At 41.1% G+C, this 24,997-nt stretch overlaps 2 protein-coding genes across 6 annotated transcripts in view; both read right to left on the reverse strand.

The window, feature by feature from the left end:
* Window positions 1–6,198: 6,198 nt before the first annotated feature.
* Window positions 6,199–15,749, reverse strand: LOC116940261 (P2Y purinoceptor 4-like). The gene is made up of 4 exons (XM_032949785.2): window positions 10,378–15,749; window positions 8,956–9,600; window positions 8,496–8,635; window positions 6,199–8,010 (listed from the first exon to the last, which is right to left on the reverse strand). Exon 1 carries the CDS (start codon window positions 12,763–12,765, stop codon window positions 11,797–11,799), a length of 969 nt encoding a protein of 322 aa, XP_032805676.2. The 5' UTR covers window positions 12,766–15,749; the 3' UTR covers window positions 6,199–8,010; window positions 8,496–8,635; window positions 8,956–9,600; window positions 10,378–11,796.
* A 123-nt stretch (window positions 15,750–15,872) lies between these two features.
* Window positions 15,873–24,997, reverse strand: part of LOC116940263 (PDZ and LIM domain protein 3-like) — a 44,462-nt gene continuing 35,337 nt past the window's right edge. For 2 of the 5 annotated variants that reach the window (XM_032949787.2, XM_032949786.2), the window contains exons 5-10: window positions 24,272–24,450; window positions 22,458–22,538; window positions 21,199–21,564; window positions 20,309–20,457; window positions 19,013–19,127; window positions 15,873–17,961 (exon numbers count right to left, since the gene is read on the reverse strand). In XM_032949787.2, coding sequence (XP_032805678.1) covers window positions 17,775–17,961; window positions 19,013–19,127; window positions 20,309–20,457; window positions 21,199–21,564; window positions 22,458–22,538; window positions 24,272–24,450 — 1,077 coding nt within the window. In that variant the 3' untranslated portion in view covers window positions 15,873–17,774. The remainder of the gene's footprint in view (window positions 17,962–19,012; window positions 19,128–20,308; window positions 20,458–21,198; window positions 21,565–22,457; window positions 22,539–24,271; window positions 24,451–24,997) is intronic. The other 3 variants (XM_032949788.2, XM_032949790.2, XM_032949791.2) reach the window with 3 other exon arrangements.

The raw sequence follows: 24,997 nt of genomic DNA on the forward strand, positions 1-24,997 counted from the left end.
CACAAACCATGGCAGTAGAGATTGCGGGATACCTGATGCACAGATTGAAAAAATAAAATTGAAACAGCGTTGCCATCTTCTTAGTCACGTTGAAGGGAAACAATAAAGTAATAAAATATATATAAAACAATAAAAATTCTCACGACGTTTCGACCATAACACAAACGGTCGTCATCAGGTGTGTCGGTTTGCATAAATGTATTTATTTTTAAACGGTGTATTTATTTATAAAAACGTCAGCACCACGGGCAGCGATTTGGCAGTTTATTTAGAAGGACGAGTCCATCTATGTTCTGAAAAGAGGAGAGGGGAGACGAAAAATGAATGTATGCTGTCTGAAAGCCACTGTAAGCGTGAACAATCAATTAAGACCTAAAATGGTTTATCAAATCTTTCCAATGATTGCTAAGCCAGAATCCATCTTCTCGGTTGAAATTGTCTCTGTGCTTGTATATGTGGATAGCCTCATGAACGAATCTCTCATGGTAGCCAGATGGCTTACAAAGAACCTCTGTCTTGGAAAAGTCAATGTCATGTGAGCCTACTGAATTATAACAATGGTCTGCCACGGCCGAAGTGTTGGTCCTACCGTGTTTAAGGTCTGCTTTGTGTTCACGAATGCGGTCCGAGACATGGCGTTTGGTTTCTCCAATGTAACTACTACCACAGAGGCAAATTAGTTTGTAGACACCAGGGTACTGTATGTCCGGAATCACATCTTTTACAGACGGAACCAGATCACGGATGTTATGTAATGTGTTGAAACGGACCTGGATCTTGTGTTTATTCAAGATTTTGGAGATCTTTTTTGTGATCCCCGCAATGTATGGTAAAGTGATGGTTTTGAAAGGCTCCTCAAGAGGGTCCTTCTTCATGGTTTGAGTGATAGCTTTGCGGATTGTATAGTCGGAGTAAACATTAGCCTTAAGACCTTGGTGTACGTGCTTGAGTTCACTGCCTATGTGTTCCTGGTCGGATATGCATCATCATTCCCGATCCGCAAATAGGGAGGTGACAATCGCAGCGACGCATCGCTTGCTCCTCCTGGACGCGGTTATCTGGCTCGACCGTGAGAAATTGTAGTCGTGTCAAAGCTCAGCATCTCCATCAGCCCCACGAGAGGAAGAAGATCCCTTACCAACATGCCCGCTCGAAATTTTACACGGCCTCCTCTGGCTCGGATTTAAAACATAAACATTTAGTAGGTTACCCCCCTCTAATGTAATAACCGTGTATTGTCTCGTTCAAAATGGGCCATCCATAAATGACGTCACGCGATTTTGGACGATTTTTTTACCCCCCCCCCCTCGTCACACGGTGTCACAAAAAGTCAGACCCCCTCAAATATGACGTCACAAAGCTCTGCCCCCCCCTCCAACCATATTTCCATTTTGAAAATAAAACATCCTTCAAATCACTTTAAACTATTGTCATTGTAGTGCGTATTTAATGTGGCGCTGCACTCTGATGTTGTAGGAGTGTTGTTATAACAATTAGTGTTTTTATTTAAAGATGCGCATTTTGATGTGACGTCACATTTCTCAACCCCCCTCCCCCTCTCGTCACACATCGTCACAAATGTCTGACCACCCCTAGGTGCGTGACGTCATTTATGGACGGCCCCAAATTCGTGTCGAGTCATTCTCGCGCATTTCGAACCCTCACGAGAGTGTAATTATTACAACGGCGGAGTGTTGCGACAGTGTTTCGACATTTGTGTGTGAGGTTTTTTACTTTAACCCGGTGGTTAAAGTTAATGGATTTAAATATTGCCCCGTTGGGGGAGCAGCAGGAGGAGGAGGGGTAGAGAGGGGGGGGGGGGTACGCGTCATGGGAAATTACGTCGACAAAAACTTTAGATTTAAACACGCGATAAGGCTTTCTTTCGCGATCGATATTAGTCATACAATTATCCGTAAAGATACAACGCGTCGTTATTTACGCGATCTAAACCCTCCTCTTATTTATTTTGATTTAAAGCTTTCGTGACTGCAGGGATTCATATTCTTGGTTCTTTCGGTAAAGTCACCGAAAGAACCAAGAATATACCTCCTCTTATTGTGGAAAGAGATTTTTTTTCTTCTTAAAACAACAAAGTCGGTTGCGCAACGCCGTGACGTCACAAGGGTGGGTTGTGTGGGGTGGGGGACAACGTGGGACCAGCGCGCGTTCTCCCTCGCTCGCGTTCATTCGTGGAACGCCCTCGTGGTTTTTAATGTTAATTTTTATTCATGGGGGAAAAAAAACACAACCGGTGTTGCGTTGTGTTGCGTGTGTGTGTGCGCGCGGTGACGCCAGTCGCTCACAACAACGAGCGGAGCGCCGGGCGGCTAAACCGCAGCAAGTTGGCACGGCAGGGGTCATCTCTGTCGGTAGACTCATGGCACCTGCTGGGTCCTTCACGAGACCCCCCCCCACCCCCCCGTCAGCAGCAAGCCTTCGACACGTCATTTGGCCTCGAAGTGCACCTAGCCTGGCACGGGCGTCGCCGTAACTTCGTGGCGAATGGCGGGGTTATCGGTTATTGGTGGCGCGTCGGGCAGTAGTCATCTCGGTCGGTCGACCCATGGCGCCTGCTGGGTCTGCCCCGTGACCTCCTGCCAGCGGGCGTTTCGACACTTCGCGTTGGTCTTAACGTGGCGCACCTAGCCTGGCACAGGCGTCGTGGCGACGCCACCGCCACTTAGTGGCGGATGGGCGGTTGTTGGTGGCCCTGTGGCTAGCCGACTGCGATACGAACCCGGCGATCCGAGTTCGATTGTATGCGTGTACAGGATGTTGAACTTCTTTCTCACCGTGCTCATCGGAGGTCGCGGTGGGGTGGGGGGGAGGTCAACAAACTAAACAATAGGTTCGATGACGACTATCTTAACCGGTTACTGGCCCTCCCCTAGATCGACTCGGCCTCAAATGAGTATTTTGTCCTTGGGGTGGCGGTTAAACCTTGCCACTGAGGAGACAAAGTCAGTCATTCGTGGCGCTGGTCACCCACCCACCCCTCGTGTGCCGTGCCGGCCTTCATAGTTGATGGCTAACAGCACTTGCACAATATTCTGTTAGGGCTATACGGGGGATCTTTGTCTTCTCCTTACATAAATTTGTTTATTATGCAGTACATCCTTGTTTTGATCATATATCAATGCATTTAAGATGTAGCGGATGACAATGGAAAAGCAAGATACACTTTATTTCAATTCCATCCGTGCATAGACCACAGTACCGCACATTCTATGCGAGTGGACTGTGAAACTTTCATCTTGGAAAACAGGATGTTTACACAATTTATTGCCATCCACGATTCGGGGACGATGTTGAGTTTTATTTTTCATGGAAACTCAGGATGGTCACAGAAATCGTGTCACTCCGAGTCCCTGCCTGCCTGCCGTGTGTCGCCTGTGGCCGTGACAGCAAAGTGTACGGACAATATGAAGACGACTGTTATGTTTTTAGTGAATATTTTAGTGAGAAATGTTAAGCCCCTAATGAAATGACATTTGAATCGCGTGGGTGAATATTAGCAATGTAGAAGTAGAATTGTATCCATACTTTTTGGGTCTTTCGGTAAAGTCACGTAGGTAGAAATAAAATAAAACAAATCACGACGTTTCGATCTGCTTCAGCAATTTCTTGCTGTGGTTGTTCCACCTGATGAAGATTGCTTGTGTTGCGATCGAAACGCCGTGATTTGTTTGATTTTATTTCTATCTACGTGACTTTACCGAAAGAACCAAAGAGTATGGATTCCTGCAGTCACGAAAGCTTCAAATCAAGATAGAATTATATCGCTGGAAGATGTTACAAAAATCCGTCAAAATGACAGGTTTTCTGGTATTGGTCGGTCTAATATATAGGGATGAGTTTCTGATTTTAAAATGTCAGGTTTCATATTCTCAAAGAAAAGCCCTTTTATTTGCCAGGCAAAGCCCACTGGATTCCTGAACAAAACTATTATTAATTGTATTCTTATTCTTGGTTCTTTCGTGACTTTACCGAAAGAACCAAGAATATGAATCCCTGCAGTCACGAAAGCTTTAAATCAAACTTTAATTGTATTCTGTTTTCATGATATGTTGAGGGTACCAATCGAACTCTTGAACATGATGTACCTTATTTAAAAATAATTACTGTATATACTTGTACAGACGCTGTTTGTGGCTAGTAAAAACTGGCCAGTGTAGAGGACAAATGTAATTAATTCAAGTCAGGTGCAATGTTGAGCAGTTTTAACTGGTTTTTGCGTGTACATGAAAAGATGGAATTGGATAGCAACACAATACTGGTTTGAAAAAGGTATAATTTGGGGTTGGTCAATTGGCTGGTGCTAAATAATATTATGGAATGCAAATAAGACGTTAAATAGAAAACTGTATCGCATGAATTTGCTGCACAACTACCTTTATCCGTGAAAAAACATTGCAAATAGGATGCTGTTTCGTAAAGCTGAATGGGAAAACCACAAATAATAGGAAGAATAAGGACAATATAAGATTTAACTGACCCTACATCTGTGGATAATTATAATCATGGCTAATAGGGTCCTAGATAAAAATTTGCTTTACTAGATGTCACAAAATGTTAGATACTTTGAGTTTGATAAGTTGTTAAATCTTATATATATATAAACATGATTGAACAGTTAAAGATCATTCAGTGGTTATTTTTTATTTTAAAATGCTTTAAGTCAAATTTCCATAAATCCAACTAAGACCATTTGCATGCTTTCCCGCTTCCTTCAGGTTGGACATACCTTATTCATTTTCAGCATTAGCCACATTAAAACATCCTTGTAAGTTCTTTATTAGTTCGAGTAATACAAATTAAACTCATAATAGCAATAAGGCACAATTTTTTTTATTTTATGAATTCGATGTTATCAAGGATAATTTTTGATATTTTAAAAAATTCTGTAGAATTTCAGTTATGTTATGTATTTGTCTCTGCAAACTCAATGCAACGTGGCCGTTTTTGTTAGTAAAAGCTTGCAAGGGTCATCACATTGGTGGCGACACTTCCAGTGTTTGAATCGGTCCAAAACAAACAAAAATCACATTGTCAAAGATTCAGATGAATATGAAAATAAAATGCGGGGTACCCACACAATTGACAAACTACTGTACTTGAACATATGTACTAAAACACAGGTGGATTCTTAAATACATATAGTATTTATGAAACAATGTGCATGTACAGTCCTATGTCAGCCCACTTCTGGATGAGATCCTCCCCACACTGTGGATAGTGGGGATTCTTTGACAATACTTCACTATGCTGGTCAGTGCGAGTTGGCGATGTCAGCGAGCATAGGTGTGTGATCATATAAGCACAGTACAACGATGACATTTGCTGCACTCCCCTTTGTTGCCCACCACACTGCCCCACTGCCGATGAACATCTGTTACACATGGTTGCCCATCCAAGCTGTATGCCATACTTATCTTGGGATCAAACGTCATGGGATCAAGCGACTCCAGAACAATACTGTGATTAATGATATTATGTTTTCATGAAATGCTGATGGTCTCAATCAACTCTTGAAAAAAGTGCAAATTATCTGACCCGCCACTACTGGACATCTGTGAAAAACTGGTTTTTAGCTCATTGGAATATTCCAATGAGCTGATTCTGAAAATAATGACACACTCGTACAGCCACTATTGTGGCGAGTAAAAACTGGTCAGCGTAGAGGGCAAATCTAATCAGCTCAAGTCAGGTGCAACTTTGAGCAGTATTAACTGGTTTTTGTGTGCACATGAAAAGATGGATCTGGATAGCAACACAGTTGACATCTTCAATAATGGTTTGGAAAAGAGGGTCGTAATTAGGAGTTGGTAAATTGGCTGAAACTAAAGAGTAAAGTTTTAATATTGTAAAATGTAAATAAGACGTAAAATGTATTACATTTATATCATTAATTTGCCGCACGACTACCCTTATCCTTGTAAACTTTGTAAATAGAATGCTGTTCCACAAAGAAGAATGGAAAAACGATAGATAATAGTAAGAATAAGGATGTAATATGAGATTGACCTTATAGCTGTGGATAATTATAATCATGATTAATAGGGTCCTGGATAAAAGGAGCTATATGAGATGTCACAAAAGGTCAGATACTTTGAGTTTAATACCATGCTGTTAAAGCTTAGATATAAACATGATCGGACAGTTTAACATCAATCAGTGGTTATTTTTTTAATTAAAAAAATGCTGTATGTCATATATCCATAAAACCAACCAAGACCATTTGCATTTTTCCCCCTTCCTTCAGGATGAACATACCTTATTCATTTTCATCGTTGACCATATTAAAATATCATTGGAAGTTAATTCGTAGTTATAATACTAAAATGTATAATAGCAACATGTCACAATGTTTCTACCTTATTTTGTGAATTCAAGGTTTTGTAAAGTTCGACCCATCTTTCTTTAACATTCTACTGAAGTAAAGAATACCACTCATTAGTATTTATCATTAACTATGTCCAACAGTGGACTAGAACAATGCCTTCATAATAAAGATTACAATGCAGTACCACACTGTAATAGTTGTTTATGTGCGAGTGTAAAATTAGTTATACTTTAAATCAGTTTAACCTCTTTGATCAAAATTTAGCTGAGTACGTGGAGCCATATATACTGCATATACGCAGGTATTGGAGATTAAGTAATTTGTGCTATATATACGTATATATTTTTAACGTATATTTCAATACTGTAATAAGTGCATCTTGCGAGTTATTTCAACCATTAAACTCAAATGAGTTACTCTAGCATTCAGATCTAACTACACTCCACAACAGTGGCAAATCTGGAGAGATAAGGCACCATAAATGTCATTAAATGTACAATTCATCCAAACAGTATGACCGATGCACAGTATAGTATTTGATGGGTAATATAATGTTTTAACCAGTTAAAAAGTAATTATGAAGTGGGTCCTCACTTATCACTACTGGCCACACTTAGGGAGGATAAAGTATACATTTGTTTGCAGATTGTGATGCCTTACCTGTTGTCACGGCAAGACAGTACAATAATACACAGCGTGTTGTGTCATAATAGATTCCGTTTTTGCTAACGTGTACAATATTTACACCAGATGTTATGAAATGTATGAAAACCAATTTTTCATTATGAAAATAAATACCTAGTAAAATGACGTGCATGCTGTACCAGTCTGTTCTTAATTATATAACAAGCTTTGCTTGGATATGCCAGATAATGCTGCTTAGTTCAGAGATTTAGTGAGATTATCGATTTAACATGATCACTTTCATGCTGTGTTTGGATGATACTTAAAACTATTATAACTACACAATTCCTTGAGCGGACTGAATCTACAGTATTTGGATAGAGCAGCAGGAAAAAATACTTTAAAAAGGCAATTTGAAATGTCATTAAGACTTGCAAATATGAATACATATAATTTAAAGTTCAAAATTTGTATCCATTTAAAGTACTGTACCGCATTAGAATCAAATTCATATGAAAGTCTTACATTTAATGCCGCATCATTTTTCTGATTCTGAAATATCACATTTTCGGGGAAACCCGACTTCAAATGTTACATGAAAACTGAACCTGTCTTAAAATGTACTGCAAACTCAGATTCTCTTAATCCGAGACCTTTATACGAGAACGATTGTGCAACAATTCCAGTGGCTAGCTTTGCATCCAGTTTAGAGAGACGTGCTTTCCGTCACGTGTGTCATTAGCTCAAACTGCAGTACTCAAGCGTATATTCAAGCTGGACCAAGCTCAAACTCGGCTCACTTGCTTTTACAGAGATCAGTCCTCCGACAGCTCCCAAGATTCCGCGGCCACCTGCTGTCCTGCCATCTCCTCCGCTTCGTGCTCTGCCTCCGTTGTTGAGAAATACTTCTTGGCCTTGCCAATGAGCCGGAATCCGGTTGCCGCCATACACAGAGCCCTGCCTCCATACTGCAGCACTGCCGTGGCTGATGGACTCATGGGGGAAAGCAGGGCTTTGGTCGAACTGCCTCGCACGGGGCTCTGAATGGGGAGAGTTGTGGTGGTGGGTGGGGGGGATGGATCATGAGCAAACCACACGTTAAACTAAAATATGTTTTATTTTACCAGCTAAGGTCCACTGAGCTATTTAGCTGTTTTTCAGAAGCGACCTGGCCACAAATGATGGCCCAATTAAGTGGCTTATCACGTGGACATTTATAGCAGCCAAATACTCTAAAAGGCACGATTCGAAATGTGGAGAGAAAAACCCGGAGGACTTGGGAGAAAAATCCACACGACCACGGGGAGAACATGCCAATTCCAAATATACAGGCGTCAGGGTCGGGATCGAACCCACGACGGATCTCATGCATACAAGGCAATGGAGATAACATCTCGCCACTGTGGCTCGCCACTAATCACAACACATTGCTTGATAATCACAATTTTAAAATGCGTAACAAATAAAAAAAATCCTGTATTATAGTGACCAATTTGTATGCGCGTTGACTTGATCAATCACTTACTTGTTTTGAGGTTGTTCGTGGATGAGGTTTTTTTCCACTCACAGCTGAATGTTTCCCTGAAACTCCGCTGTTGTTTTTAGATGTCGGGTGAAACGGGGCACTTGGTGCTTGTGGCATTTTCGAATGTGGACATGGTGGCTCTAATCAAACAGATCAAACCCTTATTCACAATGTTTTGTGTATTGTATTGTACTAGATTATATATGCTGTACACAAGTCACTTTAATGGTGAAATCATCTTCTGGGCTCCAAAGAACGCATATGTTATATACATTAAACGATTTAAGGATACACTGCTAAAGGATATACATTGATCTTCTTTGGTTATTTCGGTAAAGAACCAAAGAAGATGAATCATTGCAGTCACGAAAGCTTTAAATTGAAAGATATACATTGATGTTGTGGAACGAATTGATAGGCACTTGCATTAACACACACACACATTAACACAATTTCCTACCTGTAGGTGGTTGTTGATGCTGAGCATGGAACGCCCAGGCTGCCTGGTCTGGGAAATAGTTTGGCACTTGCGCCATCAGTGGAGCAGATTTTGGCGGAGGATACATCGCAGAGTGTTGAGGGAAAACCTTACCAGTAGGCGGTGGATAAACGTGGCCACATGGTGGAGCTACCATTCCGTCTGGCCCGATGAACCCTAAATGACTAGGACCAGCAGCGAAGCCACTCGCTCCCGGTGAATGGATATATTTTATGGAGGGATCTTCAGCCAAAGCAGTGCCCCCAGAGAGATGATGGCAAGGCTGGCTGGAGCTCGCAGGGTACGCTGTGCCTGTGTACACGGGGCTGTTTGGTGCCACAGAATAATCCGAACGTCTCACTGGGAAGGACATGGCACTTGTGGCTGATTGATAAAATGTGGTTTTGGAAAGGTAGAGCATTTCGGTTCCTGGTAGATAAGGGGCACTTGTTGTGGCAGAAGGCTGACTTTGATTATTAGCATTGCTGGGCATATTTTGGTCAGGATGGTTTGCGGTTGGGTAAACCAGGCTGTACGTTGGAGGCTGGGCCATGTTGCCAGCAAAAGAGGCTCGTGCTTTTAAAAGTGAGTTGGTACAACAGACTTCACTTGCTCCACCTGTTGAAGCTACATTCAAACAAAGGGTTATTGTCTGTGTGTGTATGGCATATTCTATATATGAATACTGAATATTATAAAGCAAAGCCTCATACAAGAACGTCTGCTGCATTTTCAAACAATGAAAACAGTGAATGTGTATGCATTTACACTTGAAAAGTTTATCTTAAATATCTAAGGGATGTAGGAGAGTAACGATATAGTAACCCGAGGACTGCTTTATGTTACCCAAGTACATTTTAGGCAATAGCAATTAACAATACATTCGCGATCAATTACATTATTAGCTCATGACGTCCACGGTAAAATGTGTATAAAACGGTATGGTGTACATTCATATATATTATTGTAAGTTTTTATCACATTTGGTGTATCATTCCAAGTTCAAATGCTATTCAGTGGGGGTCAGTGACACATGGGTCTTTAGAGATATGGATGTCACAGCACCGCTTTGCATTACATTACCGCATGTACATACTAAACAATACTGTATCACATTTAAAATAACAGATTTGATGCAAATCCGTCAATATGCAGCTGAAATCACATTGTAACAGTAACGAAAGTATTCAATATAAAAAAATGGCAATTTAAAACCTAAAAAAACTACATTATTAACAATATAGTTAAATCAAGTTCATTACTGTAATACCAATTCTTTGAAGTTACCACAATTGTACTTCTTTTCACAAAATAACCTGCGGACATAGAATTAATTGAACATTAAATATCGGATATAAAGTAAACTTTTATTACCCGGATTTTGTCACCAACAACTATACTTACACAAGGGTGTCTGGAGCAAGGCAATTGGAGAGTGACTCTGCTAAGGAACACGCGGCTGATTTCTATAAGAACGCGACTGTTCTCATTTGAGTTTAATGGTTGAAATAACTCAAGCACCGAATCGCGCCGGTGGATTGTGCTGCAGCAAAAGAAAATAATGATAAATGTGCATTTCAAACCACCATCCACTGCACTGTGGATTTACAGCAGTTTCAAGTGTTATTGTGCCAAACAGAGCATTTGATGACACAGCGTTTGGTGGTAGATTTAGGGACACACAAAACAGATGCACACAGTGCTTTGTGTTTGTTCCAGAACCATTCGTGGAAAGTCAGCTCAATTTTTATTATACAATTTTTTTTTTTACAATTACATGTGCACGTCATGCTTAAACTTAGTCGCAACGAATGTAATTTTGTACAATTACAAAAGGTTTAGGAAAATAAATATATAACAAAGCCAGTAACTGTTTACATTATTTGCATTTCATTTATATAAACATTTAAAGTTTAAGAATATAACGGTATCTTAATAATATGTACAGTACAAAATGAAGCTGAACTTTCTAATTTAACGGACTTGTATTTTATTTTACACATTATAGAAAAGAAAACAAAGTATTCTTGCATTGACTCATGAATTACACGAGACAAAGTGTGTACATCATTTACTTTGAGATTGTAAATATTTAGTTCTGATGCATAAAACTTATTTTATTGGATTTTCCCACTCATGCACTTGGAAAATAGTTACGGCAAAATAACTCAAAATAATTTCTTAAATCTTTCATGGGGTCCCCATGAATCTTGCCTTGCTTTACAAAGTCAGAAAGTTTGTAATCTATATATATAAAAAGGCAAATTTGCGAATGTGTCTGTTCAAAATGTTTAGCATATTTCCCCGACATGCAACAAACTTTAAATTCGGCATGTGGGTACTTTCCAGACGTGCGGCCACTTTGCGAATCCACTGCTGGACTCAGGCCCTCCCCATGCCGTGGAGGTCACCGGGGGTTATTTGAGAACACTTCATTCGCAGTGGTCAATGGTGGTTTGGTGAAGGTGGACAGCATTGACGTGGGAGCTAATATGCTGCAGTGCCCTCTGCTGCCAAATGTTGCCCTACGGCCTATTATGCTTCGTTATCACCTGATCGCTATCAAAGGCTCAACCCCGCTTTTCTTCTAAGATTTGGTGAAAGTGGACACGCACCCCTGGTCATGTGGTCACTGGCAGCTCTGAAACAATTCTTTAAAAAATAATTTACAGTCTCTCACAGGCACTTGCAACACTTACACTTCTGAATGAAAGCTATCAACGGAGTATTGTCATAACATTTTAGAGACATTTTCTGGATGCACAGTCCTGTAATTTTTTTTTTATTGCTCGCAATCGGCTGGATTTTCAAGCAGGAACTAATTTAGGACACTGTTCTTATTATGTGCAACCTTATTATCCTATTCCTTTTAAAAGTAAAGTACACCTTTCCAGAGAAGACATACAATATTGGATTTACACACATGTGCAAGGCCGCCATGGGTTTCGACACAGTATAAATCGCGTTTACAATTTCTCTAATGTGGCACTTATGCGGGGAATACGACAGCGTTTCAAGTCGAATGACACGCATGATGTGATGAGGCAGGAAGGAAATGGTGAACATGATGATGGTGGCGGCTATAAGCCTGGCCGATCGACTTCTTGCCGGCTGCATCGTTCCACGGCTGCGCCGGATTGTCCTTACAATGACACACTGGCACAGCACGATGACCGAGTAGGGCATAACGAAGGCAAAGACGATCAGGCACCAGCTGTAACCAAACTCGTTGTTCTCATACAGAGACCTCACCAAATCGTGGCACAGTGTGGTTCCGTTTGAATCCGTGGTCTGCTCTAGGGTCGCCACCTTGAACAATCCCAGGGTCACAGCGAGCCACATGAACACGCAGCTCAAAATGACCACGCGCCTACGAAGTATTTGTCGAGCACGCACCGGCGACACGACCCCGACGCAGCGATACACGCTCATCCACATCAGGATGGTGATGCTCAGGTAGAGGTTTTGGTAGAATGCGAAGGTCGTGAACTTGCAGCGAAAGAGGATTTGAGGCCGGGTCATTGGCGATTGGTCAATGTAGTTGTACATGCAGATGGGCAGGTTGAGCAGGTAGAGGAGGTCCGACAGCGTCAGGTTGAACAGGATGATGGTGTTGCAGGACCAGGGACGGGGCCTGCCTCGGTAAGCCAGGAGGGCAGTGCAATTGAGAGAAATTCCCACCACGAACACAATGCCGTAGAGTGTGGGCAGCACGTACGTTTCCATAACCTTTTTCAAGCTACAACACTCGACCAAAGAATCCTGAAAACGGAAAGGATTCGTTTTGTCCATGGCATTCCCTGTAATGTTTCAACGGCATTCATGCATGCAACGACAGGGTCACAAGTTAACAAACGAGAAAAGGTGAGGATGGAATGGATTCATGTAATCTGATGTGAATTTTCTAATTAAATTAGCTTCAGTGTTCCACATGGGTACTGTATATTGATTTTAAAGCAATTACATTTTTTTAAAATATTCATTTTAAACCAAAAAGTAATATTATTAATTGAATTAAGCTACTGGCATACACATTGGTGGCCCACATTAAATATGCAATGCATTTAAATGCACGACGTTAATAGCCATCGTACGTCTGGATAATTATTATAGATGAACGAAACATCTTTTTTATTGAATGAATAACCTCACAATGGGTCAAGTCATGATATCGTAATTTTCCTACACAGAACGAAAGCACACTTATAAGTAACGAGATTAACTTTTCCTCACCTGAGCTCTTGATTGTGTTACAAAAGTCATGATGCGGCATATCACTCATGGACAGTTAGTCAATTCAAACCGATGTCCCACAGATCTCAGTGCTGGAGACTGGATAAATGAGGTTACAAGCTCAAGCTTCACGTCATTATATATTTGTGTGCCTTAAACAAATGTTATATTTGCTTTTGTTTAGTGTCTGCAATATACTGGGATTGCAGCCCATGCGATACTTTTACAGCTGCCGAGAGGGAGAGGTGGGCGTTCGTAATTAAAATATGAGATTAAATTAACATGAATGATTGGAAAACACAACATATCCTCGTAGCTGCCAAAGCCACCCATTGTTAGAAAAAAATACAAAGAAACTCTCCCTCTGTCAGCGTTCATGTGAGAGACACTCTTGGCAGACGCTATTTTTTGGCGTTTGAGAACATTACTGAGGTTTTCCACGCAGATAGCCTCTGACAATAGAATAAATGTCACTAGCTCGGGTGATAACCTCTTATCTGCAAAACACATGAATACAATCTTACGAATTTAGCACTTTCACGAGATAATCTCTGGGCGACTTATCTGCGGATAAATGCGAATTACAGGGTGAATTTGCCGCCACTTATGGACGACGCCTTCTGTAGATCGATTGGAGGCGTCTATCCAATAAAGGAGTTTTTCCTCGAGTATTCTTATTATAGACACTATAGACGTATCTGTAATGACAAACAATTGTTCACATTTTAAATCGCTGCATGACCTACCTAGCCCCCACATTTTATGTCGCATGTTTACAATAATGCACCAGTTTATTAGGCAACTACAACATGGGCAGCACTTTCAAATTTCGATTTAAAGCTTTCGTGACTGCAGGGATTCATGTTCTTGGCTCTTTCGGTAAAGTCACCACGTAGAAAGGGAAACAATAAAATAATACAAATAAAACAACAAAATTATCACGACGTTTCGATTGCAACACAAGCAATCATCATCAGGTGTGAAAACCACAGCAAGAAAAATGTATTGCTGTTTTATTTGTATTATTTCCCTTCTACATGACTTTACCGAAAGAACCAAGAATGTGGGCAGCACTGTTGAACTATTGTCATCATCATCTTCACAAGTGGGCGTAGATGTTGAACTTCTTTCTCACCGCACGTAGCCAGCACTGATAATCGGAGGTGTGGGGGAAGGACAACAGACTAAACGCAAAAAGTAGTTCTAAAGAAATGCGATGACCATGATAACGGCTTTCCACCTTTTTGCGATCATCAGTGCTTCTCATCAAGATTCCCATTAAAGTTCACACATGTCCCAAGAAAGTGTCTTCTTGCTCCCTCGTCCCTTTTACTTTTCCGTTTTCCCACACAGGGTTATCTTTGTAATTTCTCCAGTTGACTAACTAATACATTTATACAAACGAATAAATGTAATTATCTATGCATGTATTCACGTAATTAATTGTGCAAATCTTTCAGACAAGAGGACTTGTATGAAGGAAAAAGCAAGCAAGATTTTTCGTAATTTAATCAAACTGTTGGAAAACACATTGTTAGCTCACATTAAAGATGAAATGCAATTAAAAACAACACTAATTATAATTACACAGCGGTGTTTGACGTGGCAAATTATTGTGTATAACAACCGTATAATACCTTACCACAAATATATTGGTAGAAATGTAGGTTTTAAGTGTTTGTTTGTGTGTTAAGCACAGTATTGTGACATGCTCCCACATTGCAAACCGTTTAATTTCTAGCAAATAACAGCTCACATTATTTTCACTTAGTACTGCACACATAATTTTAGGTAAATCCCCCCCCCCCCCTCCATCTCCAGACATGATGTAGTATTTGCTCTGTAATGACAAAAAAAATAAACATTGACATACGTTTTCTTGGCGTTATGAAACATGTTTTCAAACCAATTGCTGCATCGTCTCATTTTAGATAATTTAATATCCGGAATTGCCTTTGCAGAGTAAAGAGAAAATTATCTTTACATAACCTGCACAGAATAAACAGCATGTCCCACGAGAAAAAGGTTAATTTTTTTCATTTCTGTGGTTTTTGGTTTATGTGGCTTTAATGACAGCGTGAAATAACTAAAGGAAATATCCACGGAGGGGAATAACATCTTGCAATTATACCAAACCAAGTAAACATAGATATATTTTACATTTATTACAAAAAAAATCAAACACGGACACAGAGTAGTTCAATTATAGCCTGCACTGTTAACTGGAGTATGCAATTTGCATTACATACACATCTCACCATCCACCACTAAATGAGTTAGCCCTGATCTCCCGAAAATCCTACGGGGAGGCACCAAGTCAATCCACCACAGGTTAACCAAAGCAATTTTTCTCGACGTAGAATTTTAAAGTTGCTATTCATCCAGCCACACACAAAAGGGAATGGCCAATGTTGTAAAAAGAATATGGCACGGTTCTTGGCAGTGCCATTGGTAAGCTGCGTGGCAAGTGTTGTGTGAGCGACTGGTGCTGGGGGTTTTTTTATGAACGTGAAAATGATGGATGTCTCATGTAAAATGTTACATTAAGTAGCAGAACAAGCTCACTTGAAGGCATTGACCAGATGCAATACTTACACCATTAAAATACATGAATAGACCAATGTAAAACACACTACCATGAAGTAATATGAACTCAACAGCAAACATAACGTTTATAAAGTGTACTTTATTATACTCATAACATCAATACATGATAGCTTCCATCAGATATTAAAAATATAGGACTTCATAAGGCACATCAAATTCTATCTTTTACACTTTCCGATGTTCAAGCGGATTTTTATTTCCTATTTTACTCACCCCTGTCACTGCAGGATGGATCCATTTAACATTTCCACTAATTATCACCATCCCAGTAGTGTCAGTGTCAAATGAAAGTATGATCTAACTCGAGTCGAAACTATAAAATGTTGTGGTTATGTTTGCACCTTCTCGTATTTGTGGAGGTGGGGAATTTTAGAATTGCAGCTCTAGAGAGCCCCTCTTAGAGGGTAATTGGTCTAACTCTTCCAAGTTGGCCATACGACTAGGAAGAGGTGAGAGTACCCACACTTTACCCCACCACACGCAACCTACCGGTCAACCAACTGTCCTGTACCCATTCACACAGTTGCGAAACTTGCACCATTATATCAACTGCTGCGCCACGATATCTAATCAAACGGACGACCTTTGGATTACAAGTCCAGTGTGCAGGTCGTTTCCAGCAGCAGCAGCAGCACCATAATTGTAGTCGTAGGAAAGACTGTTTATGTTAGTAATTACAATGCATTTATGAATCAATAAAACACTGTTTAATAATTGCTCAATTTGCCTGCATTAATATACAATCATAAGACGTGAAACGTTCTTCAATGGTACTGTAGTTCATTTACTTATGTTATGTGCATGTGTTTTGATAACATACCCCAAAACAATATGTAAAGCTATATGTAACGTGTATGCAAATTCTTGATGTTAAATAAGTAATTAATGAAGTTGAATACAATCTAACATTCAGTGATATAAGCTAAATGGATAGTTAGGAGTAAGAAATTGGCTTTAGCTTACGACAATACGTCTTTGGCAAATACATGCATTTCAAATGCTAACTGAAAATCGGATAATGTTTATAATAAAATTTTCAAACAGAATTAACTATAAATATTGTGCCGTCGTATTTTAGCAAATCCAAGGTGTAAAGTAGCAATTGAAAGTTAAACATCGAGATCAAACGTAAAGTTGATCAACATTAAACATTGAGTTTCGTATGTAAAATAAATGTATGCCGCTGACATTTGCAATAACATTCGTACATATGTTGTTATTGGGCACAAGTTGTACGTAAAAATATTTTGCAATGCATAGTTGTTTGTGAGTGTAACTCGACATAAAAAAATTAGCATTGTCACATGTACAATAAACGTGCATCGAGAAAAGAAATAAACAAACCACGTCGTTTTTCAACAGAGAAGTACTGTCAAACACCAAATTAAACATTTTATTTCACAACTTTTTGTAAATCCACGTATATATTTATGAAATTAAGCATTCTGTGCCTTTCTCACACGGGCAAAAGTACTGTATTGTGTGCTTCTTATTTAATTGTCTCAACTAGTCCACAAATAAACTCATAAGAAGACTACAGGAAAAGGATCGCTGTCTAAGAATCTCAGCTTCCATTCTGCGTGGTATAAATAACTCGGGCATTGGAGTTAAGCTACTTAATCCGAGCCCCCAAGTCAAAGAATCAAGCTGGAAGTCTTATAAACAGTGGATGAATTAACAATATACATTTTACATTAACCTTTTTAAAATATGAAAATCGCCCCACTTGTAGTTCATGCCATGGCTATAATTTTCAAGACAGTGTTCGTGTTTTATTCCATCATTTAAAAAATAAACTTTTCAGCTTCAATTCAACATTTTTCTTTTTTGAAACGTCACTCACTAAGTGTGTGGACACTCCACAAGAGCATACCATAATATCCCCAACCAAATATACCTGGGGTGTCTCTCCCGTGTAATTGCAGCAACTGCTAGAACATCTCCTCCTCCGAGCTCGCCGCTTACTTGGGGGACACCGCTTTCAGCTCGTAGCCGGCTGGCGGTTGCAGGCGCACCTTGGCGTGAGCGTCGCAGTAGATCTGCCCATCCACAAAGTAGAAGCCCTTCTGCTTGAGGTTCATTCCACAGTCACCGCACGTGAAGCACTCGGGGTGGTGGGGTTTATCCCGGGCTCTCACCACGGGGCCTCTGTGCACGTCACACAAGCACAGACAAACAATACAGGTTACCGAGATCACTTTTTGCTCCAGGCCAATGAATAGAATGAGATTTCAATTAGGATCATAGCCGAGCGGTTAAGCGTTTGCTGCTTTTTGCGCCGACTGCTGCACAGTGGGTGACCAAGATCCTGTGATCCTTATTTGAAAGAGAGAGTAGGCATCATAAATGCCGGCATTATAGAATCCAATTTACTAAAATGTGGAAAAATATCCAGAAGTTACTTAATAAAAAAAACACGGGAACATTATCCCCTACTGGAAAACTTTGACTATCTGCCAAACAGTGCGGCCATTATAACTTTGTAGGGGAAGTATGGGACAAATACCAAATGTACTCCAGTAATTCTAATTGTTCCATCAATAGTCCGAGTTAAATCAAGTATGGACGTTTCATGGCGTAAGTCATAGAAAGTCCAGTATATGATTGCAGAAGCACCAATAAGACCATCAACTACACAGGAACGAACTGCTGTGAACTCTGAAAATTGAATGGAGGCCTTGGAGCAATCGACCATGATCTGGCTAACTAATACTCGTCTTATACGTTGCTGTGTTTACATTATTCATTATTGTATTATTTACATTTTAAAACGATTACCAGTTCACTTAATATAAATGAAAGAGTGCATATGTTTATCTTTTTGTTGATGTTTTGAATAATCCAAAGATAAATGGCACAACATTTTACATAATGTGAACTCTACAAAAGTTTTAAAATAATTGCAACCATTTGGTGGCTGTGGTTCCTTCTGTTAAGGGAATTTGTATAAAACACAGCTGGCATTAATGAATATTTGTACCATGGTAACTTCCCCACGTGGAGTTGTATTCAGGAAAAAATCTAACCATTTACAAGATGCATTCCCATAATGTGCTTTAAATTACGAACGTAATTTATATAAACAAAAAACAAAGGTGTACAAATGATTACAACATATTCTATCTTAAATACAGCTGCTAGTGAATTATAAGGCAGGATATGCAGACCGATGCAATGCCACTTGGTAGTGGTCACTTACACAATTCCATTGCCACACTTGGAACAAATCGGCAGCTTCTGCACTCCACCCACATCTGCTCCCACTTTCGTAACAGGTGCCTTCACACTCCGTATGCCCACAGTGCGTTCAGAGCCTGTGAACATTCAGCGACACACTCGCAACATAAAAAAAACATGCACCCCCCCCCCCCACCCTTAAAAATTATATATTGAACGAAAGCCTATTGCACAAAGTACGAGCGATAGGAGAAAGGGGTACAGATATTCCACGGATGACAAGCCCGAGGCAAGGTGCCCACGAGGTAAGGGGAGAGAAGGGCGATTGTGCTCAATGCCCCCCGACTCACGTGGAGGTAACGATTGGGAAAGTGGTATTTTTAGGGGAGGGGAAAGAGAGAACGTGGTGGTGGTGGTGGGGGAATATACTCAAACAGAACCCGCAAAAAAAAACACGCATGCGCCAAGTTAACTTGTCAAAGAACATGCACCTCAAATCCCTCGGTAAAATGCTCAGATGCAGATAGTGGAACCATAACTGTCATTGACGTTACATTCGATGTGGCAGAGTTGGCATGTCTATGGCAAATACTCTTTCTTAGGCCGAGACGCCTTAAAAGGAGAACCACAAAAAAAACAATTTCTACCGCTGTCCATGGCCTGGAATTACTTTCACTTAGTGGTGCTATAATGCACTGCATTAGAATACCAGCAGTTACACTGCCACACAGTCGTGTATTGATGGCACTTTTGTCAACCCACTGTTGGGGAAGGGCCTCTCCCCAAGCCGTGCAGGGGTTATTTCAAAACACGTCACCAGGCTCGTCATTGCAATTTGGTGGAGGTGGGGAGCATCGATTTCTAAACAATAGTGCAAGAATGGATGTTCCTGCACCACCATCTGCTGTCACGGCGTGGCCTATAACACCCGTTTTTTAGGCAATGTGATCTCCCGTTCAAGCATTACCCACCACCCTCAACCCTGTTTGGCCTTTCGAGATCTGATGAGGCAGAGCGCATTCTGTGTGAATTGCTCATCGCCACATAGTTTCACGTAAACAGATTGCGCAGTGAGAACAGGGATTAAATTGGCTTAAGGCTTTCAATACGCTCTTAAGCCTTGCCGGCACTACGGGTAATGCAACTGTGGACATGAGCAATTACACCCCATGCAGCCACACTACTGAAAAACTTTTTTTTCACGGGATTTGGCCACCTAAGCAGACGCGCGATCCCCCCCCCCGCCCCCCCCACCCTCCATTGTCATATGATTGCGATCTTCCGAGTGTGTGCGCGTGTATGTGTGCAGGTCTCCCACCACCTGGGGCTTCCTCCAGCATCTCCTGCAGCCTCTGGAAGGAGCCCGACTGTTTCGGGCCGTAGCCGCCCTCTTGGTTCTCTTGCCTCAGCTTGTACACCTCCGAGTCGGCGAGGAGTCCACCCTTGACGGCTGGGATGTGTGGCTCGCTGGAACACGCGTCGAGAGATGTGTTGCAGACGTGGAAAGTTATAAGCGTGACCACAGTGTTTCGCTTCACTTGCCCAAGCCTTGTGTCATTTCTGGAGAGTGCAGGAGGGCTACCTAATTGATCCTGCCGTTATTGTGGAATATATTAATGTTGACAAAAACATTTTTTGCCCACTGACGAACACTCTGATTAAAGGAATAAACGAATAGCGTACTCAATATTTGGACTACTTTAGTCGATGAGACTAAGACAACAAGCCAGTGAAATCCACGGACTAAGACTCGACAAAAATATTCCACACATTTTTGGAAAACGGCGATTTGCCCATGGAAGCAAACGAGATAGAAAAGAAAGCCTATGGGTTCGTATCATAAGTCTCTTATAATATATAATAATATACATTCAAAAATTCTGATATCAAGAGGTAGCTGGGCAATTTAGGGGACTGAGCACTGAGTCAGCACTGCTGAGAACCCGAGTTCAACTCCGGAAAGCTACGTGCAACAAAAGGTTACTTGAGATTTTCTAAGGAGCTGTGGGGAAAATATGCTTGTGCGGGCTTGTATCTCTAACAAACAAGGTTGCACTTCTCTAAAAGACTGCCAAATGTATAAGGCATATTGATGTGACACTGGTAGCACACCCCCCCCCCTCCGCCAAGACACATCACAGCACGCCATACCTCTCACTCACTGAGCACGAATGACATTCGCGAATCCTGGCTTGTTGTGTGACGTACCTCTGTTGACTGTCGCATGCTAAGGCCGAAGAGACCTGACCCTGCAAGCTGTCCATGATGTTATCTTGAGAGTAAAGCTGCATTGGCGAGTTAAACTGTGCGTGGAAGACCTTCATGCCAGGCACCTCCACCTCAATGGGTTTGTTTGGTGCGGCCCTAGCCATGTCCTTCAGATCTTGAGGATTCACGCTAAGCAGGCTGGTCACGGACGGGGTGTTGCGACCACTGGATACAGAGGGCACGGCGTGGCTAACGTAGGGCTGGATAAACTCGACCGGGGGGAGCGAAGGGGTGCTACGTTCACTTGAGGGCACCGGCGTGACGTGCCCGCTGTCTACGGAGGGCGGAGGGGTAACAGTTCTGCCGCTGCTTTGCGAAAATGGATTTGTGACGCGTGTGGGGGACACCGAAGAGAAAGGCGTCGTGGAACGAGATCACAAAAGCAAAAAAGTTAAGAAAAGTTGAAAATAAATAAAGGAGAGGATAAAACAGGGGAAAAGGGACAGAAAACAGAAAGGACAGAGAAATTAGATTTCATCAAGTTCATTTGGAAAAAATATTGAAAGTACATAAGTTGAAAATGCAACCGTTAAACGTTTATCTAATCATTACATACATCTACACGTTGAACTGGGCATTAATGTAAAGACGACTTTAAGACGACATTTAAAAGTTTACATTGTGGTATAGGATTACATTGAACTTATTTAAATTAGCACTATAGTTGGCATGTGTCAAGTAGCCAAACAACTAATTATACAAATCAACATGTGAACCATATAACTATATTGTTTCTAAGCTATGTCATACTCCTGATGCATCTGCATTGAAACATATCCTATAAGACAAATATTTTCACCAAACAATCAATTTTGCCAATCATCTGCAACCACTGCAGGAAGCTACAGACATCAATTCGAAGGAACGTTTGACATAGCGCTCGGCTAGGAGACAAAACGACCCAGGCAAAACAACTTCTTATAGTATTGATTGCAAGCATTCTGGATGATTTTGTTTGGTGGATTTTCTTAAGTGCCCTCCCCCACCTCTTTTCCCGTTTCTTGTGTTCCTCTTCCTTTGCCCTTTCTTCCCCATGCAATAACCTACGCTCCCGCTCGCAGTCAGCAGTGGGGCAGAGAGTCCCCTCCCCCCCTGTTACATGCTGTGCCTTGTATCGGGCTCTTGTTAAAGTATATATATAAAGATTGGTTGCAAGCAGATTCACATGCACACAACGTAAGGAAGCAGTCGAGCGAGACCTGGGAGGAACGTAGGGCTTGGGCCTGGCATTGAATTTGTGCTCAAAGTAGTCTTCATCCTGGCGAGAGAGAGAGATACGACTAGGAGAAACAGAGCAACAGAACAAGGTGAAGGAACGTGAACATCTTTGAGAACCAAAACAAGGATAGATTAAGGAGATGAAGAGGAAAGACGTTAGCCATAGTGGAAAGCCGCAGATGACGCAGGGTAAAGGTTGCAAAAGAGTATCTGCACACGAAAAAGTAGAGGTTGGGGTAAGAAATGAGAAGGAATATGGCAAAAAGCAGAGCATGGGAAAATAAATATAGAAATTGGCTTTCAGGAATCACTTGATGACTCGGGCTGAATGTTGCCATCAGCAATCAATCGAGAAGAGGATCTCGATTTAATATGTTTTTAATATTAGTTTCAGTGCCCTCATGTAATGTTTACTTTGAGGCACTGCCATCTTTGTTGTAGAATATTCTCATTTCATTCATGTCAGCAGCCCTTCTATTGAAACTTTAAATCAGTAGGTGCCGTCTGATTACTTTTTATCTCATTCTATAAACGTGTCCACACCTACCGTATGCATGTACACGTGACGACACACTTGCTGCAACTTGATTAGTATGCAGAGAACCGATAGCACGCACAGTTCCGTCCATGTGTGCGTGCCAATAATAATAATAATACCACGAATGCACGTGTTTAACCTTCTTACATACGAGTGCTAGATCTCGATGTTCTAGCTGGTCAGATTCTAAGACGTCCAAAAGTGTTTAAGTTTTGAATCAAGTTTGTAAAAAAATATATTGCTGTAGTATTATCTTACCAACATGCATTTTACCGTGAGATATCCGGTATAAAAGATCATACAATATCCATTACCACACAGTAACAATGTATAGCCATGACGGACACATTTATAGACTCTTAAATCACTGCCAACACAAAAATGTTAACATGAAACACGTGTAGAAAATACTTTAGTCAAAACACACTGTGGGTAAGTTCAGACAGGGTTAGTTATACTTAGGTCAGGGGTCACAAAACAAGGTATATGTAACTATAATCTTTAATTCCTTACCATATTTTAGTAGTGGCATTTTGGTTCTTTTAACATACTTTAATATATATTTACAATGGATGTTACCGAACAAATCCTGTAGTGTATTCTTTGAAATGTAAACATTGTGGTGTCTAGGCAGCTCAGAGTGCTGAATAAGCACGACAAAAAAAATCTGGGTTCGAATCCAGGCAGCCACTCATGATTAAAGCATGTTCTCAAATCTAGCGAGTTGGTCTCTTGAGGACATGAAGATAACAAATATCTTGTTATTTGTTTTACCTTATTGGGCTAAAATCAGTTCAACTGGCACATACTGAACATTTCTCTGTACCAGGATATTTGGGAAAGTTTGACTTCCCTAGCGTGCAAATAAAAAAGTGTGATTAGAAGGGATCTTAGAAGAAGTTGTGATATTTCCTTTTGTGGGCCAACCTCCCACACGGAGTTATGCACTGCTGTCAGAGTTCTGAATGGACACTTCTTTTCACAATTTAATTGATATTAATTGATATTAAATTGTGAAAAAGACATACACATAAAACCACATAATTTGCTCGTCTGAAAAACGTTTTTTTTTTTTAACCTGTAACACATTCAACACAAGACTTTTCAAGGACAAATTATTTTTTACACAAACCACCCGTTTGGATAAACATTTGTCGTGAGGTGGTAGCTGGCATTTGTTCCATTTGCTTCGGAGAGAGACAGAGAGGGAAAACAATACGGACGAAACCCAAAGCAACTTTATAGAAGGACACATACGGGGATCTGCTGGCCGGTGGTGCGACGGCACACTGCGTCTGCAGAGCGTGGTGCAGGTTATCGGACGAGTAGAGCCCCGCTGGGTTGTTGTATTGGGGCCCAATCACCTTTGGGGCACTGCCCGCGGGGGCAAAGGGTGCCGGCTTGCGGTTGTGGCCGACGCCAATTGGCTTGACTTCCTGCGGATTTGCGCGAACCAACATGCACGGGGCAAGGCTCACATGCCAGTGGCAAGCACGCGCGCGCGCACACACACACACGCACCCACAGGCATGCAAACAGACCTGCCAACCGACTGTCTCATGTCGGAGAGTACGCCAAGCGGCCGTGCTTGCCTTGTGCTGTCGTGGCTATGGTTTTCACTGCACTGAGGCCCCAATTAGTGGCAGAGTTTAGCTTTAAATGTGTGGACGATGGTGCTCTGTCTGCAGTCAACATTGTCCACTTCGCAATCAATCACCGCCAATCCATCTCCAGTATCTATGAGCGTAACTTTGTTAAGAGTCTTATACGTGATTGGAAGGATCATGAGGTATTAAAGATGCCAAAGCGATTATATTTGTATTATACTTATAGGTTGTTCACTAATTAAAATTATATTACCAATTTAGCCATCATGAACCTTATACTATTTGTTTAGATATGCATTTCCACAATTAATAAATTATAACTGTAAAAAGCTTTTTTTACAAACCACAGACGCCTAAGCTTAGCTTTACAGCAAAA

Source organism: Petromyzon marinus, chromosome 8, assembly GCF_048934315.1.
Source record: "Petromyzon marinus isolate PM22_M1 ecotype Great Lakes invasive population chromosome 8, UKy_Petmar_22M1.pri1.0, whole genome shotgun sequence".
Classification (NCBI taxonomy): domain Eukaryota; kingdom Metazoa; phylum Chordata; class Hyperoartia; order Petromyzontiformes; family Petromyzontidae; genus Petromyzon; species Petromyzon marinus.